Source organism: Salvelinus namaycush, chromosome 13 (assembly GCF_016432855.1).
Source record: "Salvelinus namaycush isolate Seneca chromosome 13, SaNama_1.0, whole genome shotgun sequence".
Classification (NCBI taxonomy): Eukaryota; Metazoa; Chordata; class Actinopteri; order Salmoniformes; family Salmonidae; genus Salvelinus; species Salvelinus namaycush.
The window spans coordinates 37,898,062-37,916,524 of record NC_052319.1 but is presented as its reverse complement, the minus strand read 5'-3'; the positions used below and the strand labels follow the sequence as shown (position 1 = coordinate 37,916,524).

At 45.2% G+C, this 18,463-nt stretch overlaps 1 protein-coding gene across 1 annotated transcript; it reads right to left on the bottom strand.

The window, feature by feature from the left end:
• Window positions 1-1,110: 1,110 nt before the first annotated feature.
• mapk7 (mitogen-activated protein kinase 7) lies at window positions 1,111-14,920 on the bottom strand. The gene is made up of 7 exons (XM_039007219.1): window positions 14,710-14,920; window positions 12,413-12,729; window positions 8,589-8,748; window positions 6,873-8,419; window positions 5,481-6,571; window positions 2,413-2,546; window positions 1,111-2,048 (listed from the first exon to the last, which is right to left on the bottom strand). The coding sequence occupies exons 2-7, from the start codon at window positions 12,723-12,725 to the stop codon at window positions 1,898-1,900; spliced, it is 3,396 nt and encodes a 1,131-aa protein (XP_038863147.1). The 5' UTR covers window positions 12,726-12,729; window positions 14,710-14,920; the 3' UTR covers window positions 1,111-1,897.
• Between the last annotated feature and the right edge of the window lie 3,543 nt (window positions 14,921-18,463).

The following is an 18,463-nucleotide window of genomic DNA, read 5'->3' as shown; positions in this document are numbered from 1 at the left end:
GGTGGTTGGAGTCTTTAACAATTTAACCGGGCCTTTCTTTCACACCGCCTGATATAGAGGTCCTGGATGGCAGGGAGCTCGGCCCCAGTAATGTACTGGGCTGTCCGCTCCACTCTCTGTAGCGCCATGTGATCGAGGGCGGTGCTATTGCCATTACAGGCAGGGATGCAGCCAGTCAAGATGTTCTCAATGGTACAGCCGGAGAACTTTTTGATGGCTCGTGCCAAACCTTTTCAACCTCGAGAGGGGGAAGAAGCGCTGTCTTCACCTTCTTCACGACTGTGCATGTGGGCCATTTTAAGTTTGGTGATTTGGACACTTCAAGCTTTCGACCCGCTCCACTGCTGCCCCGTCGATCTGGATGGGGGCGTGCTTGCCGCCCCGTTTCCTGTAGTCCACGATCAGCTCCTTGGTCTTACTGACGTTGAGAGAGCTTGTTGTTCCGAACCCACATTGTCCAGTCACGGACCACCTCCCTGTAGGCCGTCTCATCGTCGCTGGTAAATCAGGCCTACCACTGTCGTGTCACCGCCAAACTTGGTGTTGTGCGTGGGTGAACAGGGAGTACAGGAGGGGACAAATCGCACACACCCCTGTGTTGAGGGTCAGCATGGCGGAGGTGATGTTGCCTACCTACACCACCTGAGGTCGGACTGTCAGGAAGTCCAAGATCCAGTTTAGAGGGAGGGCACAATGGTGTTGAACGCTGAGCTGTAATCAATGAACAGTATTCTCACATAGGTATTCCTCTTATCTAGGTGGATGAGGGCAGTGTGGAGTGCAATAGATATTGCGTTGTCTTTGGGGGCGGAGGCCCACTTTTTCTTATCCTGCTTATACGGAATTTATTATTACTGAAACTATGTATTTCTTTGTTTTTAATTTTCTTCTTTTGAGTGGCAGCCTATGTTTTATAAATGTGTAAATGTATAATGATCAACAGATTAACATTGCACTGAACTTGTTGAAACATGATTACCTGCCAACGCTAATCTCCATTTTCTGTTCATGCGTTCACACCCATTCACTGTGGTGAACGATTGTCAACTCTCAAATTTACAAGCCCCTCAACTCTCCAATTACACAAAATGACAACTTTTTGACAGCGAATGGTAGCGGAGAGGAATCAACAGGGTTGCTTTAATAGTGACGATGAGTTTTGGCCTGTTCCTAATAAATCATTCCTGATCAGGGTTGTATTCATTAGAGACCAAACGGAAGAAAGCGGACTGAAACGGTAGGATTCCCTGGATTTATAACAAATGCAAAAAAAAAATGTTATAATCTTTGCAAAGTCTTTTCCGTTGCGTCCCCTAATGAACATGACCCAGTCATTGCGATTGTATTAATTGCGATTTCATCAATGTATTTCCCCCCCTGCTGGTGTAATAACCTGCATAGGCTACAATTATGTTAACAAACCACCTTCTCTCCTTCAGGGCCCATTGTAAAACAGCAGCAATTTATACAAGTTATGACCCAATGATCTTTATTAAAAGAACCATGAACACTGCATGAGGAAATGCTAGAAAAACAAATAAATAGATGATCCTTAGAGTGTCTATTACAAAGCGTATAACCCAGGGCTCAGACTCCTACTTTCTAGGAAACTTCTAAATGTAGGGACACAAGGGTCTAGTGTTGACCAGAGCCCTATGGGCCCGGTCAAATGTAGTGCACTACATAGGGACTAAAGGTACCATTAGGGGATGAAATACCCTGTATAGCAGTCCCATATCTGGGACTAGGCTATTTGTGTAGTATTTAGGGGCAATTTACCTACTCCCAGTAGTGCACTGTGTGGGGAATGCACTTGGATGCAGACAATGCAACCTGATGTCTGGTAAGGGGCTATTTCTACCTCCAGTGTCTTGGTTGTTATTCCAGAAGGAGGGAGTCAGGTGTCAGAGGGGATGGAGTCAGAGAGGATCATGGGAGATCCTAGCTGTAGTTCCTGCTGTAGCGATTCCAGGTCAGCCGGAGTCATGCGGTGCACCTCCAGCCAATCAGAGAGCAGGGAGGCTGAGAGGGGGCCTGAGTCATTGTAACTGATGGAGGAGAAAAGAGAGTGAGGGTTTGATAAACGTTCCCCTGCTGGTGCTAATTATGTTTTTGACTGACAGTACGCCAACTCCAAATGTATGTATGGTATAACATTTGCATCTACAGTAGTTTCTGGGGTATACTTGTTTAAACTGTGTTTAACATAAGCAAATGAATTATGTTTTCATAGCGCACTGATACACAAATGTGTTAGACTTGTTAGGGTACCTGTAAATACACAGTAAGATCTATACCCTTTTACACTATAGTGCCGACCCGAAACTGTACTATGCTGGCTGATCATTTATTTTCACAGTCTTTCGCAGCACTGTTCCAGGAATGATGGTGTAGGTGTAAAGCTTGACTCACCTGTCTCTGAGGTCTGCGTGCTGGAGGTCAGTGAGAGACTGGTTGAAGAGGTCATCCAGGTCAAAGCCCACTCCGTACCCTGCCCCACTGCCCTTAGGCGTGACAGAGAACACCGGAGGCAGCACATCTTCCACCTGAGAGTGGCAACGAGAAGTTAAAACCTGGCATCACCAACATCTATGTTGTTGATGTAAAGAATATTTGTTGATCTGTGGTGTGTAATGAGGAGCAACCAGATGCTACACTTGACACTTATGAAATTGCTTATTCCAGTTACTAATAAGCATGCACTGTAAAAACTTAAATCCCTGTGGATTGATGAGGAATTGAAAACTTGTATGGTTGAAAGGGATGAGGCAAAAGGAATGGCAAATAAATCTGGCTGCACAACCGATTGGCAAACGTACTGTAAATTGAGAAATCATGTGACTAAACTGAATAAAAAGAAGAAACTACACTATGAAACAAAAAAATTACAAAGAATGATAGTAAAAAATCTTTGGAGCACCTTAAATGAAATTTGACATAAAGGCAAAGGCTCCATCATTCAGTGAATCAGATGGCTCACTGATATTGCCAATAACTTTTTTTATTTTTTTTATTCCATTTGCAAGATTAGCAAACTTAGATATGACATGCCAGCAACAAACGCTGACACTAAACATCCAAGTATAACTGATCAAATTATGAAAGACAAGCGTCGTAATTTTGAATTCCGTAAAGTGAGTGTGGAAAAAGTGAAAAAATTGTCTATCAACAATGACAAGCCACCAGGGTCTGACAACTTGGGTAGAAAATTACTGAGGATAATAGCTGACAATATTGCCACTCCTATTTGCCATATCTTCAATCTAAGCCTACTTGAAAGTGTGTGCCCTCAGGCCTGGAGGGAAGCAAAAGTAATTCTGCTACCCAAGAATAGTAAAGCCCCCTTTACTGGCTCAAATAGCTGACCAATCAGCCTGTTACCAACCTTTAGTAAACCTTTGGAAAAATGTGTTTTGACCAGATACAATGCTATTTTACTGTAAACAAATTGACAAGACTTTCAGCACACTTATTGGGAAGGACATTCAACAAGCACGGCACTTACGCAAATGACTGACAATTGGCTCAGAGCAATGTATGATAAAAAGATTGTGGGAGCTGTTTTGTTAGACTTCAGTGCGGCTTTTGACATTATCCATCATAGTCTGCTGATGGAAAAACTTGTTTTATGGCTTTACACCCCCTGCTATAATGTGGATAAAGAGTTACTTGTCTAATAGAACACAGAGGGTGTTCTTTAATGGAAGCCTCTCCAACAAAATCCAGGTAGAATCAAGAATTTCCCAGGGCAGCTGTCTAGGCCCCTTACTTTTTTCAATCTTTACTAATGACATGCCACTGGCTTTGAGTAAAGCCAGTGTGTCTATGTATGCGGATGACTCAACACTATACACATCAGCTACTACAGCGAGTGAAATCACTGCAACACTTAAGAGCTGCAGCTAGTTTCAGCGTGGGTGGCAAGGAATAGGTAGTCCTAAATATTTCTAAAACTAAAAGCATTGTATTTGGGACAAATCATTCACTAAACCCTAAACCGCAACTAAATCTTGTAATAAATAATGTGGAAATTGAGCAAGTTGAGGTGACTAAACTGCTTGGAGTAACCCTGGATTGTAAACTGTCATGATCAAAACATGTTGATACAAGAGTAGCTAAGAAGTCTGTCCATAATAAAGTGCTGCTCTGCCTTTTTAACAACACTATCAACAAGGCAGGTCCTACAGGATAGTTTGGTCACACCTGGACTACTGTTCAGTTGTGTGGTAATGTGCCACAAAGAGGTACCTCGGAAAATTGCAATTGGCTCAGAACAGGGCAGCATGGCTGGCCCCTTAAATGTACACAGAGCTAACAACATGGGAATCTTTTGTGGCTCAAAGTGGAGGAGAGATTAATTTCATCACTTTTTGTAAGAAGTGTTGACAGGCTGAATGCACCGAGTTGTCTGTTTAAACTACCAGCACACAGCTCAGACACCCATGGTCACCCCAAAAGACATGCCACTAAAGGTCTCTTCACAATCCCCATGTCAAGAGCTGACTATGGGAGGCGCACAGTACTACTGTACATAGAGCCATGGCTACATGGAACTCTATTCCACATCAGGTAACTGATGCAAGCAGTAGAGTCAGATTTTAAAAACATAACAATACCTTATCGAACAGTAGGGACTGTGAAGAGACACAGGCACACATAAGACACACACTCTGCACACACATACACATGGATATCGTATTTTAAATATGTGATAGGGGAGTAGTGGCCTGAGCGAAAACAATACATGCATTGGGTAAAGTGTTATGAAATGTAATGTCATGTAATACTTTCAACTGTATTTAACTGTCTTAATGTTGTTGGACCCCAGGAAGAATAGCTGATAATGGGGATCCTTAATAAATACAGATAAAATACACCATAGAGTTAGAAAAGCTAGAGGGTAGTACCTCCTATCTTTGCCATTGATCACTTCTGTGGCAGCGTCATGGAGAGCTATTTGGATTATGAGGTAGTCAATGTTGTTCTTCTCCATAGACACTATGGATGCAAGGACTCACGGTCCATGACATCAAAATGAAACTTATTTTTTCTCTATGTGTTCTAGCTATACAGCGTTTACAAAGTGAGGTAAAAACAGTTATAATTTGGGGTTTTGATAGGGTTTGACAATTTAACTCATAAGGCATTAAAAAGGTATATTATTTGTATTATTAATACCTTTAACCCATGCCAAGTCCTACCCAGTTGACTGTCAGTATTTTGCTATCACTATTTTGTCCCAAGTCCGCCCTCTAGCTTTTCTAAGTTAGTGGTTTAGTTAATCTACTTTTATAACCCCCCCCCCCCCAAACAAATTTTGGATTACCAGACAAAATATGGCCAATATTCTGACTAGAATAAAAATATGAAAAATACACAACTACAATACTGCTAAGAAAATATAGAACAGGGGGAGGGGGTTCTAGGAGAGGGTGAGATTAGGAAGAAAGGAAGGTCAGAGACCCTCCACTCAGACCCACCTGTGACTTTGAGAGCTGCAGTGTGACCGTGTGGATGTCAGGGGCCACAGCGTGCCCCGGCTGTCCGGTGTCTGTGAACCCTAAGCTGGGCTGAGGAAGGGACAGGGCCCCTAAGGCCCCGCAGAGAGGGCTCTGCGTGTGGGACCCGGGCTTCTCTCTCAGAGCCGAGCACACCTTCTCCATGGGCCCGGCACCACTAGTGACTGAGTTAGGGTGAGAGTTGATGTTGTTCTGACCACCCCCTGTTCTCATGTTGCCATTGGTTTCGCTCGATGGTAGTGCTGGGGCTTTCGTCAAGAAAGTCCCCACGGGGTGCGGCTGAGGCTGAGGGAAGCTTGTCTGGCAGGCTTGGGGTGATCTGTTAAGGGGTAGCTGCTGTTGCTGGGAAGTCCCGGCCCCTACCTGCTGCCCAGCCCAATTCCCCAGACAGTTGAAGATCCTTGGCCCTTCGTACTCACCCTGCGTTGGTTTTAGCGTGTTGTTTTTAGCTAAGCCACAGGAGGCTCCATCCACCATGTCCATCCCTCCACTCACAGCCACACGCCCCATCTCCTCTCCCTTTGTCTGGCCCAGAGAGAAAGGCAGTGAGCCCTGGGTATTTAGTGGCTGGAACATGCCTGACAGATTGGGCTCTATTTGGGGTACCGTCTGTTTGTGAGTCTGAATCTCCCCTGCATCCTTATCCGATTTGGTGTGGTTTACAGCCATTGCCGCCTGGGTCTTTTCGCTCGACTTCCCGCTGAGGTGGGAACTTACTTTGCAGCCCTTAGTTTTGGCTGCGTCGACATCGGGGGTCTGTGATTTGTCTGCACGGCTGTCCATCATCCTCTTCCAGCGTTCCAATAAGCTCTTGTCGTTGTCGCTCAGGAGAACCCCACCCAATGAGTCCCCTTCTCTTCTCTCCTTCTCTTTCATCTTCCTCTCCCGCTCCTTAGCTCGCTCCTGCCTCCTCCTCCTCTTCTCCTCCCTTTCTCTTTGGCGCTCCTGGGCTGTGACGGGCCGCCGTAGCTCCGGAAGAGAGAGGGAGGAAGTTAGTGAGCATGTCAGACCTGCTCCACCTGTATCCATGCTCAGAGCTGTAGGACCTCCATCTGAAGAGAGAACACAGAAATATTCTTGTTAAAGGGTAGTGCAGACAATATATATATATATATATATATATATATATATATATATATATATATTTGTTTTCTTACATTGAAAGTAGTCAATGGACAAGGAGAGACTGCTGTGGTTTCTAACCAAAACACAATATAAAAGTCAATGTTCACCAGTTTCCATGTTTAAAATGCCCATACTGAACTAGTCCTTTAAAAGTAACACAGTAAGACACAAGCTCGTCAGCCCTTTTTAAGAGGAGGAGACTTGAAAGTGTAGACATGTACAATTTACCTCTGGCTTTGTTTCTGAGAGCCGACTTCCGCAAGGCCTCCTTGAGCGCTGCTTTGGTGTCCTCCGAAATGGCTCCATCTTTCCTGGTCCCTTCCCCTGCCCCCGCTGTTCCCCTCGCCCCCTTGGACAAGGACTGAGTGAGGGACTGCGAAAGCGACTGAGCTTGGGCCTGGGAGAGCATGAGAGAAGGCACAGAGTTGGGCAGAGGGGCCATGGTGTCGTGCGCTAAAGTGGAGGACACGGAAGACGCAGCCTGGCCCTGAGACATTGGCTGACTCTGGGTGACTTGGGTCAGAGGTCCCCCCTGGCTGGTGGGTACTAGCTCCTCCACCTTCGAGCTTTCCCTCAGAGCTTCAGACGGTGAGGTGACCTGGGAAGAGACTGGCGTGATCAGGTCTATGATCTCAGGCTGCCCGCTGTCCGAGTTGGCGCTGGGCATATCCACGTCCTGGCAACTCTCTGTCTGGGTCAGGAGAGGCAACGTGTGGGTCAGACGTTGGGATGGGGTCACCTCTAAAAGGGGTGGGGCCTGTTTACTAAAGGACGGCAGCTGATTGGCGAAAGTTTGGTTCCCTCCTGTTGTTATATGATGCTGATTGGCTTGACTCTTTGACACTGGTTGCGGCTGCATCGGTGATACCTGTGTCGGTCGTGACATGGAAGCCAATGAGTTATTGGTCAGGTTGACGGTGGAGGTTTGAGCAGACCGTTGGTCACCACCACCCTGCCTCTGTAAGGGCCTGAACTGGATCCTCTGCCGGTTGTTCTGCTTCCGCCGGTGGAAGTCCTGGATCTCCACCAGGATGGCCTCTTTGATCTGCTCCCGGCTCATGGGCGCCTTGTCGAACTCAAAGTCGAAGGCGGGCACGCAGATGGGCTCATCGTCCTGGTCGTGGTACTTGGACAGGTAGGGGTGCTCCAGTGCCTGGCTCACATCAATCCGCTCGCGAGGATCGAAGCGCAGCATGGTGGCCAGCAGGTCCAGGGCAGCAGGCTCGGCCTGCGGGTACAACTTGGTCAAGGGCACAGCTGCGTGCGACGGCAGGCTCCGCACGTAGGAGCGCACCCGATCGGCCCCGATGGCCACAATCACACCCTCTGGTGGTGTGCCCAACACAGACAGGATAAGCTGCAGCTGGTGGACATAGTGCTTCCCGGGAAACAGCTGCTTGCGGCCCAGCATCTCGGCAAAGATGCAGCCCACAGACCACAGGTCGATGGCCAGGCTGTAGTGGTGCAGCGAGAGCATTAGTTCAGGGGCGCGGTACCAGCGTGTGGCCACGTACTCGGTCATGAAGGAGTGGGACTCCTCGGGGTGTGAGCTAAGGCCCCGGGCCATGCCAAAGTCACCGATCTTCAGCTCGCAGTTCTCGTTGACCAGCAGGTTGGAGGGCTTGAGGTCGCGGTGGATGACATTGGCCGAGTGCACGTACTTGAGACCGCGGAGGAGCTGGTACAGGAAGTAGCGTGTGTGCTCTGGAGTCAGCGGCTGCCGGGAGTGGATGATCTGGTGGAGATCACTCTCCATCAGGTCCAGAACCACATATCTGGAAAAGGAGGAGAGACGAGGACAAAACAGAAAAGATGGAGAAATTAACGCTTTGTTGTATCGAGTCATTTGTAAGTTATATTTTTTTTTCTCAACTCTACAACAACAAAAAAGTACTTTCAAATAAGGAGCATCCAGATATCTAATGAAGAATAAGAGTCACTTACACAGACTTGAAGTGAGGGAGGCTAGGCTGGAGGATGTCTTTGATGGCGATAATGTTGTCATGTTTGAAATGCTTGAGAATCTTCAGCTCTCGTAATGTACGCTTAGCGTTTTGCACCACCTCAAAAGCATTGGGAATCTTCTTAATTGCCACTTGTTGACCTGTAGATAAGTTACCCAGATGAAAAAATATATACTGAACAAAAATAAAACGCAACATGCAACAATTTCAAAGATTTTGTTACTGAGAAGGAAATCAGTCAATTTAAATAAATTCATTAGGCCCTAATCTATGGATTTCACATGACTGGACAGGGGCACAGCCATGGGGGGGCCTGGGAGGGCATAGACCCACCTACTTGGGAGCCAGGTCCACCCACTGCGTAGTCAGGCACAGCCAATCAGAATGAGTTTTTCCCCACAAAATGACTTTATTACAGACAAAATACCCCCCCCCAACACATCAAATAGTGACGCACACTCGGGAGAATGATGACCCAAGACAGGCAGCGCATCTCAGAATCAGGAGAAGCCGTGACTCTAGTTAGATCCCTGTATGGACATCTTCCTTAAAAGGGTTCTAGTGTGAGTACGGGATAATCAACGAGGGGCTATGCGTTCTCTTGAAAATAATGAACGACGTGGGAAATGTGTTCCATGACGTGCTAGCGGAGTGGAACTAACCTTCCACGGAGCTGCATTATTTTCCAGAGAACGCATAGAGCCCCGAGTTGATTATCCCTATTATATTGGCCATGTACCACAAACCTGAGGTGCCTTATTGCTATTATAAACTGGTTACCAATCAGTGTCTTATAAACACCTGTTTCCGGTTGCAGGTGGAACTCCGATAACCAGGAAATATTCAGAAATATATTAAGTCCACTTTTTGTATCTAGGGAGAAATGGCCTCTCGGAAGTGTTGTTTGGGTTGCACTGTGGCGCTCTTTCCTCTACTTCTATTGGCCGCGGCCATGTCGCTTAAAAATGACTAGTTCCAGCAAAGATGTTGGGAAATGCGAGATGTCTAGCAGCTAAAATGGAAAGGGAATTTAGTGCAAAAAGCGGATTTAATATTTTTCTGAATATTCAGTTTTTTGGGGTTCCACCTGCAACTTGAAACAGGCGTTTATAAGACACAGGTGCCTTCCAAATCAAGGAAGTAAATCGCCAAGTTAAGGTTGGTTGAATTGTTTTACCGTATTGTCAATTAATCATCAACTAGCTATGCCGCTGGATGTTTGAGTCTGATTGGCTAGAGAAGCCCATATTGGCATCTGTTAATTCTGATACATCCTGACAAAATATAACCTATGACTGGCCTGAATGTGCCTTTATGGACTTTGTAAACTGTCGAGCGTAGACCATTAACTGCCCCAAATGGTTGCCAAATCAGGCAAAGGCTAGATGCAGTTATTTTAGAAGGAAACATGCATTCGAAAACACTGGGCTTTTTGAGTGGATATTCAAATGCCTTTTCACTATCCGTTTAGGTTCAAGCCTCGACCAAAGTTCTCTACTCCCTTGTAAATAATAACACAATTATTCATTGCATTGTGATGTAGGAATGGTAATTTTTTTGTCCTTAATTAAAAACATAAATCAGTCCCCAGCGTGCTGCCTGGGGAGAGGACAGCATGCTACACCTGTCATCTGATTTTTTTCATGACAGGAAAATTCGCTGGAGTAGGCCTACATACTATTTTATAAAGATTTTGCAAAATATCTTAAATAAACACATCCCCTGTAGGATAATGCAAAGACAATGTATGAAATAAATTGCTGGGAAAAGTTTGGGAGGAGAGAGAGAGCGGGCGATGGTGTGATCACATTGGCTGGTGATGTTGAATTGATACATTGTTGCACGAACTAATTGCAAACGCACAGGACAGGCAGAGGGATAAGCACAGTGAACAATAAGATCCAAATGACTTCACAACCATTCGAAAAATGAAAATCACTTGGCATGCAATGATTAACTTTGACATGCTGATGTTACAACAACACTGTTTAGCCGGCACATTTAAATACACGTTTCTATAGTATGCTTCATTACATGTACATTTTAGTATTATTTGCATTTGCCACTATGACAATAAACTCACCATGATGGCACTGAATGGTCTGTAAACACATTATACAGCGAGCAGTAGAATGTGTTAAATGCGGTGATCAGTTAGTTGATTGACAGGTGTATAACATTAAACACTCAACTATGTTTGCCATCGATTTATAGTTAATTGTTAGACTTATCGTACACAGGCCCTTAAAGGGACATTTACATTTTTAAACTTCATCATATGTGAAAGTGGCACGTTTCTATGTTTTATAGTAAAAATGATAGTGGAAGATAAGTGTTTCAGATGACATCATCCACAAACACTTGATATATATATATATTTTACCTTTATTTAACAAGGCAAGTCAGTTAAGAACAAATTCTTATTTACAATGACAGCCTACCCCGGCCAAACCCGGACGACGCTGGACCAATTGTGCGCCACCCGGTGGGACTCCCAATCACGGCCGGTTGTGATACAGCCTGGAATCGAACCAGGGTGTCTGTAGTGACGCCTCAAGCACTGAGATGCAGTGTCTTAGACCGCTGCGCCACTCGGGAGCCATTATTGGTATGGAGAATCAATACAGTTACATATATCGTATCGTTTTGACAATGTCGCAATATTATTTTTTAGCTAGTTTGCTGTACCTGCACCAAAACGACACTATTTTTCCTTCACAGCTTGTTCTACTTATTTTTAAGAGGGAGCCAATTTGTATTCATCAATTTTATTTCCATGACCGATCAAAACTCATCTTATGGCTCTCTCTTGTTCCTCTGCAGCAGACATATGGTCATTGTATGTTACGTTTGGAACATCGAATCACAACACAAATGCATAGTGATAATATCCATAAGTATCATGGTAATATCGTATCATGAGCTTTCTTTTTTATTTTTATTTTTTTATTTTACCCCCTTTTCTCCCCAATTTTTGTGGTATCCAATCGCTAGTAATTACTATTTTGTCTCATCGCTACAACTCCCGTACGGGCTCGGGAGAGACGAAGGTCGAAAGCCATGCGTCCTCCGAAGCACAACCCAACCAAGCCGCACTGCTTCTTAACACAGCGCGCCTCCAACCCGGAAGCCAGCCGCACCAATGTGTCGGAGGAAACACCGTGCACCCGGCCCCCTTGGTTAACGCGCACTGCGCCCGGCCCGCCACAGGAGTCGCTGGAGCGCGATGAGACAAGGATATCCCTACCGGCCAAACCCTCCCTAACCCAGACGACGCTAGGCCAATTGTGCGTCGCCCCACGGACCTCCCGGTCGCGGCCGGCTGCGACAGAGCCTGGGCGCGAACCCAGAGACTCTGGTGGCGCAGCTAGCGCTGCGATGCAGTGCCCTAGACCACTGCGCCACCCGGGAGGCCATATCATGAGCTTTCTGGCAATTCCCAGCCCTACTAGAAACATGCTGTTTTCACATATGTTGGTGTGGTGCTGGAGGTTATGAAGTACAAACATTTTGAAATGTTCCCTTAATTGATTATTTTGGATGGATAATTTCAATCAAGAAACATTTATTTTTAAATTGGGCTGGCAATATTTTAAGGTAGGCCTATAAGAAAAGTGGAGGGCCCAGGCCCCTAAGCCCAAGCACCCAGAAGCCAATGGAAGGAGAGGATCCAAGGTCCTCCCTCGATTGGACCTGCTCCTACAACGAGTTTGCGAGGATTTGATATAACAAGGATGGAGCAAGCAAGTATGACAATTAGTATTGTTTTCAGTCACAACCCAAAACTTCAAAGCAGCCTCTCACCATTGTCCCGCCTCCTGGCGGAGGACACGACGCCATAGGCCCCTGTGCCGATGGTCTCTATGACGTCATACTCCTCGCCAACCTCAAAATTCACATCCAGGGAGTGGGCTTTGAGCAAAGCCAAGTTCTTGGCTGCTGTGCTGGTGTCTGCTGTACTGCCTGTTTCGTTGCTTGGTTCCGCGTGCAACCTCCCTACTTCATCATGATGGTTCTTCTGGTTGTTGTCCCTGCCATTATTGACAGCCATTGAACTCTGTGTTGCCATAGCCCCGGATTCAGCAGTTTCGCCTTTCCCCCCCTCCTTGGATGACATGATCCTAGAGGGAAGAGAAGAGGAAACGGAAGGGACATGATTAACCAGTCAGAAGCTACATCTATTTTTGAATTAGGCTATGCAGCTGAGCTCCAACTCATTTCTTTACATTGAAAGCAGTTGATTCAAAGCTAATTTCATTTGATTCAAATCTCATTCCTCCGGCAGGTAGGCTATCAGTGTCCAGATATAGTGCCTTTGGAAAGTATTCAGACCCCTTTACTTTTTCCACTTTGTTACATTACAGCCTTATTCTGAAATTGATTAAATCACCCCCCCCCCCTCAGTTTACACACAATACCCCATAATGACAAAGCAAAAACTGTTTTTTAGAAATGTTTGCACTTAAAAAAAAATATATATATTTTTTTAACAATATAAATATCACATTTACATAAGTATTCAGATCCTGTACTCAGTACTTTGTTGAAGCAGCTCTGACAGCGATTACAGCCTTGAGTATTCTTGGGTATGACGCTAAAAGCTTGGTACACCTATATTTGGGGAGTTTCTCTCATTCTTCTCTGCAGATCCTCAAGCTCTGTCAGGTTGGAAGGGGAGCGTTGCTGCACAGCTATTTTCAGGTCTCTCCAGAGATGTTAGATCGGGTACAAGTCCGAGCCACTCAAGGACATTCAGAGACTTGTCCCGAAGCCACTCCTGCGTTGTCTTAGCTGTGTACTTAGGGTCATTGTCCTGTTGGAAGGTGAACCTTCGCCCCAGTCTGAGGTTCTGAGCCCTCTGGAGCAGGTTTTCATCAAAGAGCTTTCTGTACTTTGCTCGGTTCATCTTTGCCTCAATCCTGACTGGTCTCCCAGTCCCTGCCGCTGAAAAACATCCCCACAGCATGATGCTGCCATCACCATGCTTTACCGTAGGGATGGTGCCAGGTTTACTCCACACGTCTTGGTTTCATCAGACCAGAGACCATGTTTCTTATGGTCTGAGAGTCTTTAGGTGCCTTTCCAAATCATGTCCAATCAATTGAATTTACCACAGGTGGACTCCAATCAAGTTGTAGAAACATCTCAAGGATCATCAATTGAAACAGGATGCACCTGAGCTCAATTTCGAGTCGCATAGCAAAGGGTCTGAATACTTATTTAAATAAGGTATTCCTGTTTTTAATTTGTAATAAATTTGCAAAAATGTCTAAAAACCTGTTTTTGTTTTGTCATTATGGGGTATTGTGTGTAGATTGCTGAGAAAATATAAATATTGAATCCATTTTAGAATAAGGCTTTAACTTAACAAAATGTGGAAAAAGTCAAGGGGTCTGAATACTTTCCGAAAGCACTGTTCATCATTGAGGAAACCAGTGGTCGTTAGAAAATTGAAATCCCAATGCCATACAACTGCAATATGGGTTGGAGGTTAAATAAAGTATCATGCTTCTTTAAGCTATGTCTATATAATACCTGTGCTAGGAAAAGGCCTTGACTATCCTAATCAATAGCCCTATTCATGGGAGGTTGATGACACCTTAACTGGGGAGGACGGGCTCGTGGTAATGGCTGGAGTGGAATAATATCAAATAGAAAACACATGGTTTCCATGTGTTTGATGCCATTCCATTCGCTCTGTTCCCGGTCATTATTATGAGCCGTTCTCCTCTCAGCAGCCTCCTGTGGTGTGGCATAGCCTAAAGCACATATTCAAAACTGCCTCATGAAAAAGAATAAGGCCTATGTTATATGAAATATTCGCAATATCTCTAACATTTGAAATTGCATTATCATATCAAAATAAGCAGCTCGTTATTATGTTATAGATGAATCATTGGCTGATTAGTCAAATATCATACAATCAACTCAGAGATATTATAGCCTAGTGGATTGCATTTTGGGATAATCCAATAAATCAACTCATCACGAGATCAGCTGCTACAATAGGACTCTGATACCCACGTAATCCTTTTTATGCACGGACAATGAGGAACAGTGTAACGTTACCCTCTTGCATGGGCGTATCGGTATTAGCCTACCTGCGTCTTCAGAAAAGATAGCTAGCCCCACAACAATGGCCAACAAAACGACTGCTTCCATGAGTTGAGCTGAAGCCTTTATCAAATATGCCTGCCAAATGACAATCCTGTTTTTAATGTTCACCTGAAAATAAACTATAATAGCAGTACGCTACATTGCATTGCAATTTGTTGTTATCGCGACTGTAAATATACTTCCTTGTAGTCTTCCGTTTTCTTCTTCTTCTTTGGGATTTGGTTGGCGGATCGCATCCAAGTTTTAGGTGCATACAACGCCACCTACTGTACTGGAGTGTGAGGCCGGTCACGGGTTGCGTTCCAAACACTTAAAAGACACACCCTATTCTCTCAGCCCTCAAATTAAGTGGACACTTCTGATGACGTATCATGACGTCTGACAAGTATACACTTGCAGGGCAAGGGGTGAGGGAGGAAGGAATGATTTTTAATTGGACCACCCTGGGCCGGAAATTCGTCACTCATTCATCCCGCGCAATTATGAGTGCATGTCTATTTATATTAAATATATCATTATTAATATACGCCTACAATGGCCAGCAGTACTGTTCTGGAGAGTGAATTCATTACACTTAGTAACCACTTCCATCCAACCATTTCATGCAGATGAATTACCTGACGCATGAAAAAAGTCACGACTGGGCTAATGGAAACATGAAATGCTGGTACATTTTTATAAATGCGGAAGGACAATTTGTTCAGTTCGACATGGTGGGATGTTTTTGTGTCGGTAAAATTAATTATGCAAGAAATGGCGGTAGAAACGCATTTATGCTCGAAATATTTATATATAATAACCATCATATTGAAGTAAACTTGGAGTCACACGATGATATGCTGTGTGGTCCTCCCACTACGACTCAGGAAGCATTAACTTTATTAGGATACAGACTAAATAAATGATGATGAATTTCACAGGCTGGTGAATGTGCAAGGTGATGAGCATGATGCTCCATTCCAATAAATATCGAGGGTCTTATTCTGGTGACGTGATGATCGATGCCTGGCTGCCGTTTGACAAATACAAATAATCTCATAATAGGTAACCTACCCGCACTGTATTTGCGAGCTATTGGCTAGAGCGCACGTGTCACGCCCTGACCATAGAGAGCTGTTTATTCTCTATGTTGGTTGGGGCGTGATAGTGACTAGGGTGGGTCATCTAGGTGATTAATGGTTTATGTTGGCCTGGTATGCTTCCCAATCAGAGACAGCTGTTTATCGTTGTCTCTGATTGGGGATCATATTTAGGCAGCCATTTCCCCTTTGTGTTTGTGGGATCTTGTCTACAGATAGTTGCCTGTGTGCACACCAGTAGCGTCATGTTTCGGTTGTGCTTTTGTTTTTTGGTTTGGTGACTTTCTGTTTATTAAAAGATGTGGAACTCTACGCACGCTGCGCCTTGGTCCGATTACTATGACGAACGTGACAGAAGATCCCACCACCAAAGGACCAAGCAGCGTGGCCAGGAGGAGCAGGGATCCTGGGCTCTGGAAAAAAGTTTGTGGAGGACATCATGGACATGGGAGGAGATTATGGCAGGGGACAAGACCCTGCCATGGAAGCAGGCGGAGGCAGCGAAGGAGGATCAACGACGACTCCGGGAGTCCACGACGGAGGCCCAAGCACGACGGGTTGCCCCCCCAAAAAATTTTGGGGGCACACAGAGTGGTCGGCAGAGCCGAGGGGTGAACCAGAGCCAGTTAGGGAGTCGAGTGAGGAGCTCGACGCAAGATTCCGGAGAGAGGTACTGGCGTTGAGAGCACTGCAGAGTGGGCGTGCTGAGGAGCGTGACACCAGTCCGGTGTCATGTGCACCGGTTTCACGCATCAGGCCTCCAGTGCGCCTCCACAGTCCAGTACGTCCTGTGCCTCTTCCCCGCACTCGCCCTGAGGTGCATGTTATCAGCCCGGTGCCACCTGTACCGGTCCCACACATCAGGTCTCCAGTGCGCCTCCACAGTCCAGTACGTCCTGTGCCTCTTCCCTGCACTCGCCCTGAGGTGCGTGTCATCAGCCCGGTGCCACCTGTACCGGTCCCACGCAGTCCAGAGCTTCCGGCGACAGTCCCCAGTCCAGAGCTTCCGGCGACAGTCCCCAGTCCAGAGCTTCCGGCGACAGTCCCCAGTCCAGAGCTTCCGGCGACAGTCCCCAGTCCAGAGCTTCCGGCGACGTTTCACGGTCCGGATGTGGAACTCTACGCACGCTGTGCCTTGGTCCGATTACTATGACGAACGTGACAGCACGTGCCAAAACCAGAGCACATTTGCTATAAAACACAACAGTTTTTGTGACAGTAGAGCTGAAAATGCGATGGAAACACATTTAACTTTGAACCAGCAAAAGTTATTTTTATGTGCACTGCGTCATAACGCACAGCCTTTTATCTGCAAAAAGTCTGTTGGAAAATGCGCATATTGTTTTATGCAGACTGGATGGAAACCTAGCTTGTGGCACAAAAGGGAAGGGAAAAATCCTACACCCATTAAAATCTAACCACTAATCCACTACTTGGCCCTACAGTGCCTTCAGGAAGTACTCACACCCCTTGACTTTTTCCACATTTTGTTGTGTTACAAAGTCAACAATCTATACATTTGTAAAGATTCCATTTTAAAAAACACTAAAATATAGTATCTTGATTATGTAAGTATTCAACCCCCTGAGTCAACACATGTTAGAATCACCTTTGGCAGCAATCACAGCTGTGACTCTTTCTGGGTAAGTATCTCAGTGTTTTGCACACCAAACTCTATCAAGTTGGTTGTTGTTGATCATTGCTAGACAGCCCTTTTCAAGTCTTGCTATATATTTTCAAGCTGATTTAATAAGTGAAAACTGTAACTAGGCCACCCAGGAACATTCAATGTTGTCTTGGTAAGCAATTCCAGTGTATATTTGGCCTTGTTTTAGGTTATTGTCCTGCTGAAAGGGGAATTTGTATTCCAGTGTCTGTTAGAAAGCAGACTGAACCAGGTTTTCCTCTAGGATATTTCCATAGTCCTTGCTGATGACAAGCATACCCATAACATGATGCAGCCACCACCATGCTTGAAAATATGAAGTGTGATACTCAGTGATGTGTTTTGATGGATGTGCCCCAAACATTATGCGTTTTATTTATTTGGCACATTTTTTGCAGTATTACTTTAGTGCCTTATTGCAAACAGGATGCATGCTTTGGAATTTTTTTATTCTGTACAATTATTTTCACTCTGTCGATTAGGTTAGTATTGTAGAGTAACTACAATGTTGTTGATCCATCCTCAGTTTTCTCCTATCACAGCCATTAAACTCTAACTGTTTTAAAGTCACCATTGGGCTCATGGTGAAATCCCTGAGTGGTTTCCTTCCTCTCCAGCAACTGAGTTAGGAAGGATGCCTGTATCTTTGTAGAGACTGGGTGTATTGATACACCATCCAAAGTGTAATAACTTCACCATGCTCAAAGGGATATTTAATGTGTTTTTAAAAAATTCATACCCATCTACCAATAGATGGCCTTCTTTGCGAGGCATTGGAAAACCTCCCTGATCTTTATGGTTGAATCTGTGTTGGAAATTCAGTGCTCGAATGAGGGACCTTACAATTATCTGTATGTGTGGGGTACAGAGATGTTAAAGGCATATGTGGCAGGGACTCCTAACGATCACAGATTACAAAAAGAAAGCCAGCCACATCGCGGGCACCAAAGCCACCCTACCGGACGAGCTAAACACTTGTCCTCCCTGCTTAGA

What these genes read in the sequence shown, in the direction of transcription:
- mapk7 (XM_039007219.1), bottom strand. Translation starts at nt 12,725, where the DNA reads ATGTCATCCAAGGAGGGGGGGAAAGGCGAAACTGCTGAATCCGGGGCT. An exon ending in TCTCAGAAACAAAGCCAGAG is followed by an intron (nt 6,572 to 6,872) that starts GTAAATTGTACA and finishes TTCTCTCTTCAG; the next exon opens with ATGGAGGTCCTACAGCTCTG. An exon ending in CACGCAGACCTCAGAGACAG is followed by an intron (nt 2,049 to 2,412) that starts GTGAGTCAAGCT and finishes CTCCTCCATCAG; the next exon opens with TTACAATGACTCAGGCCCCC.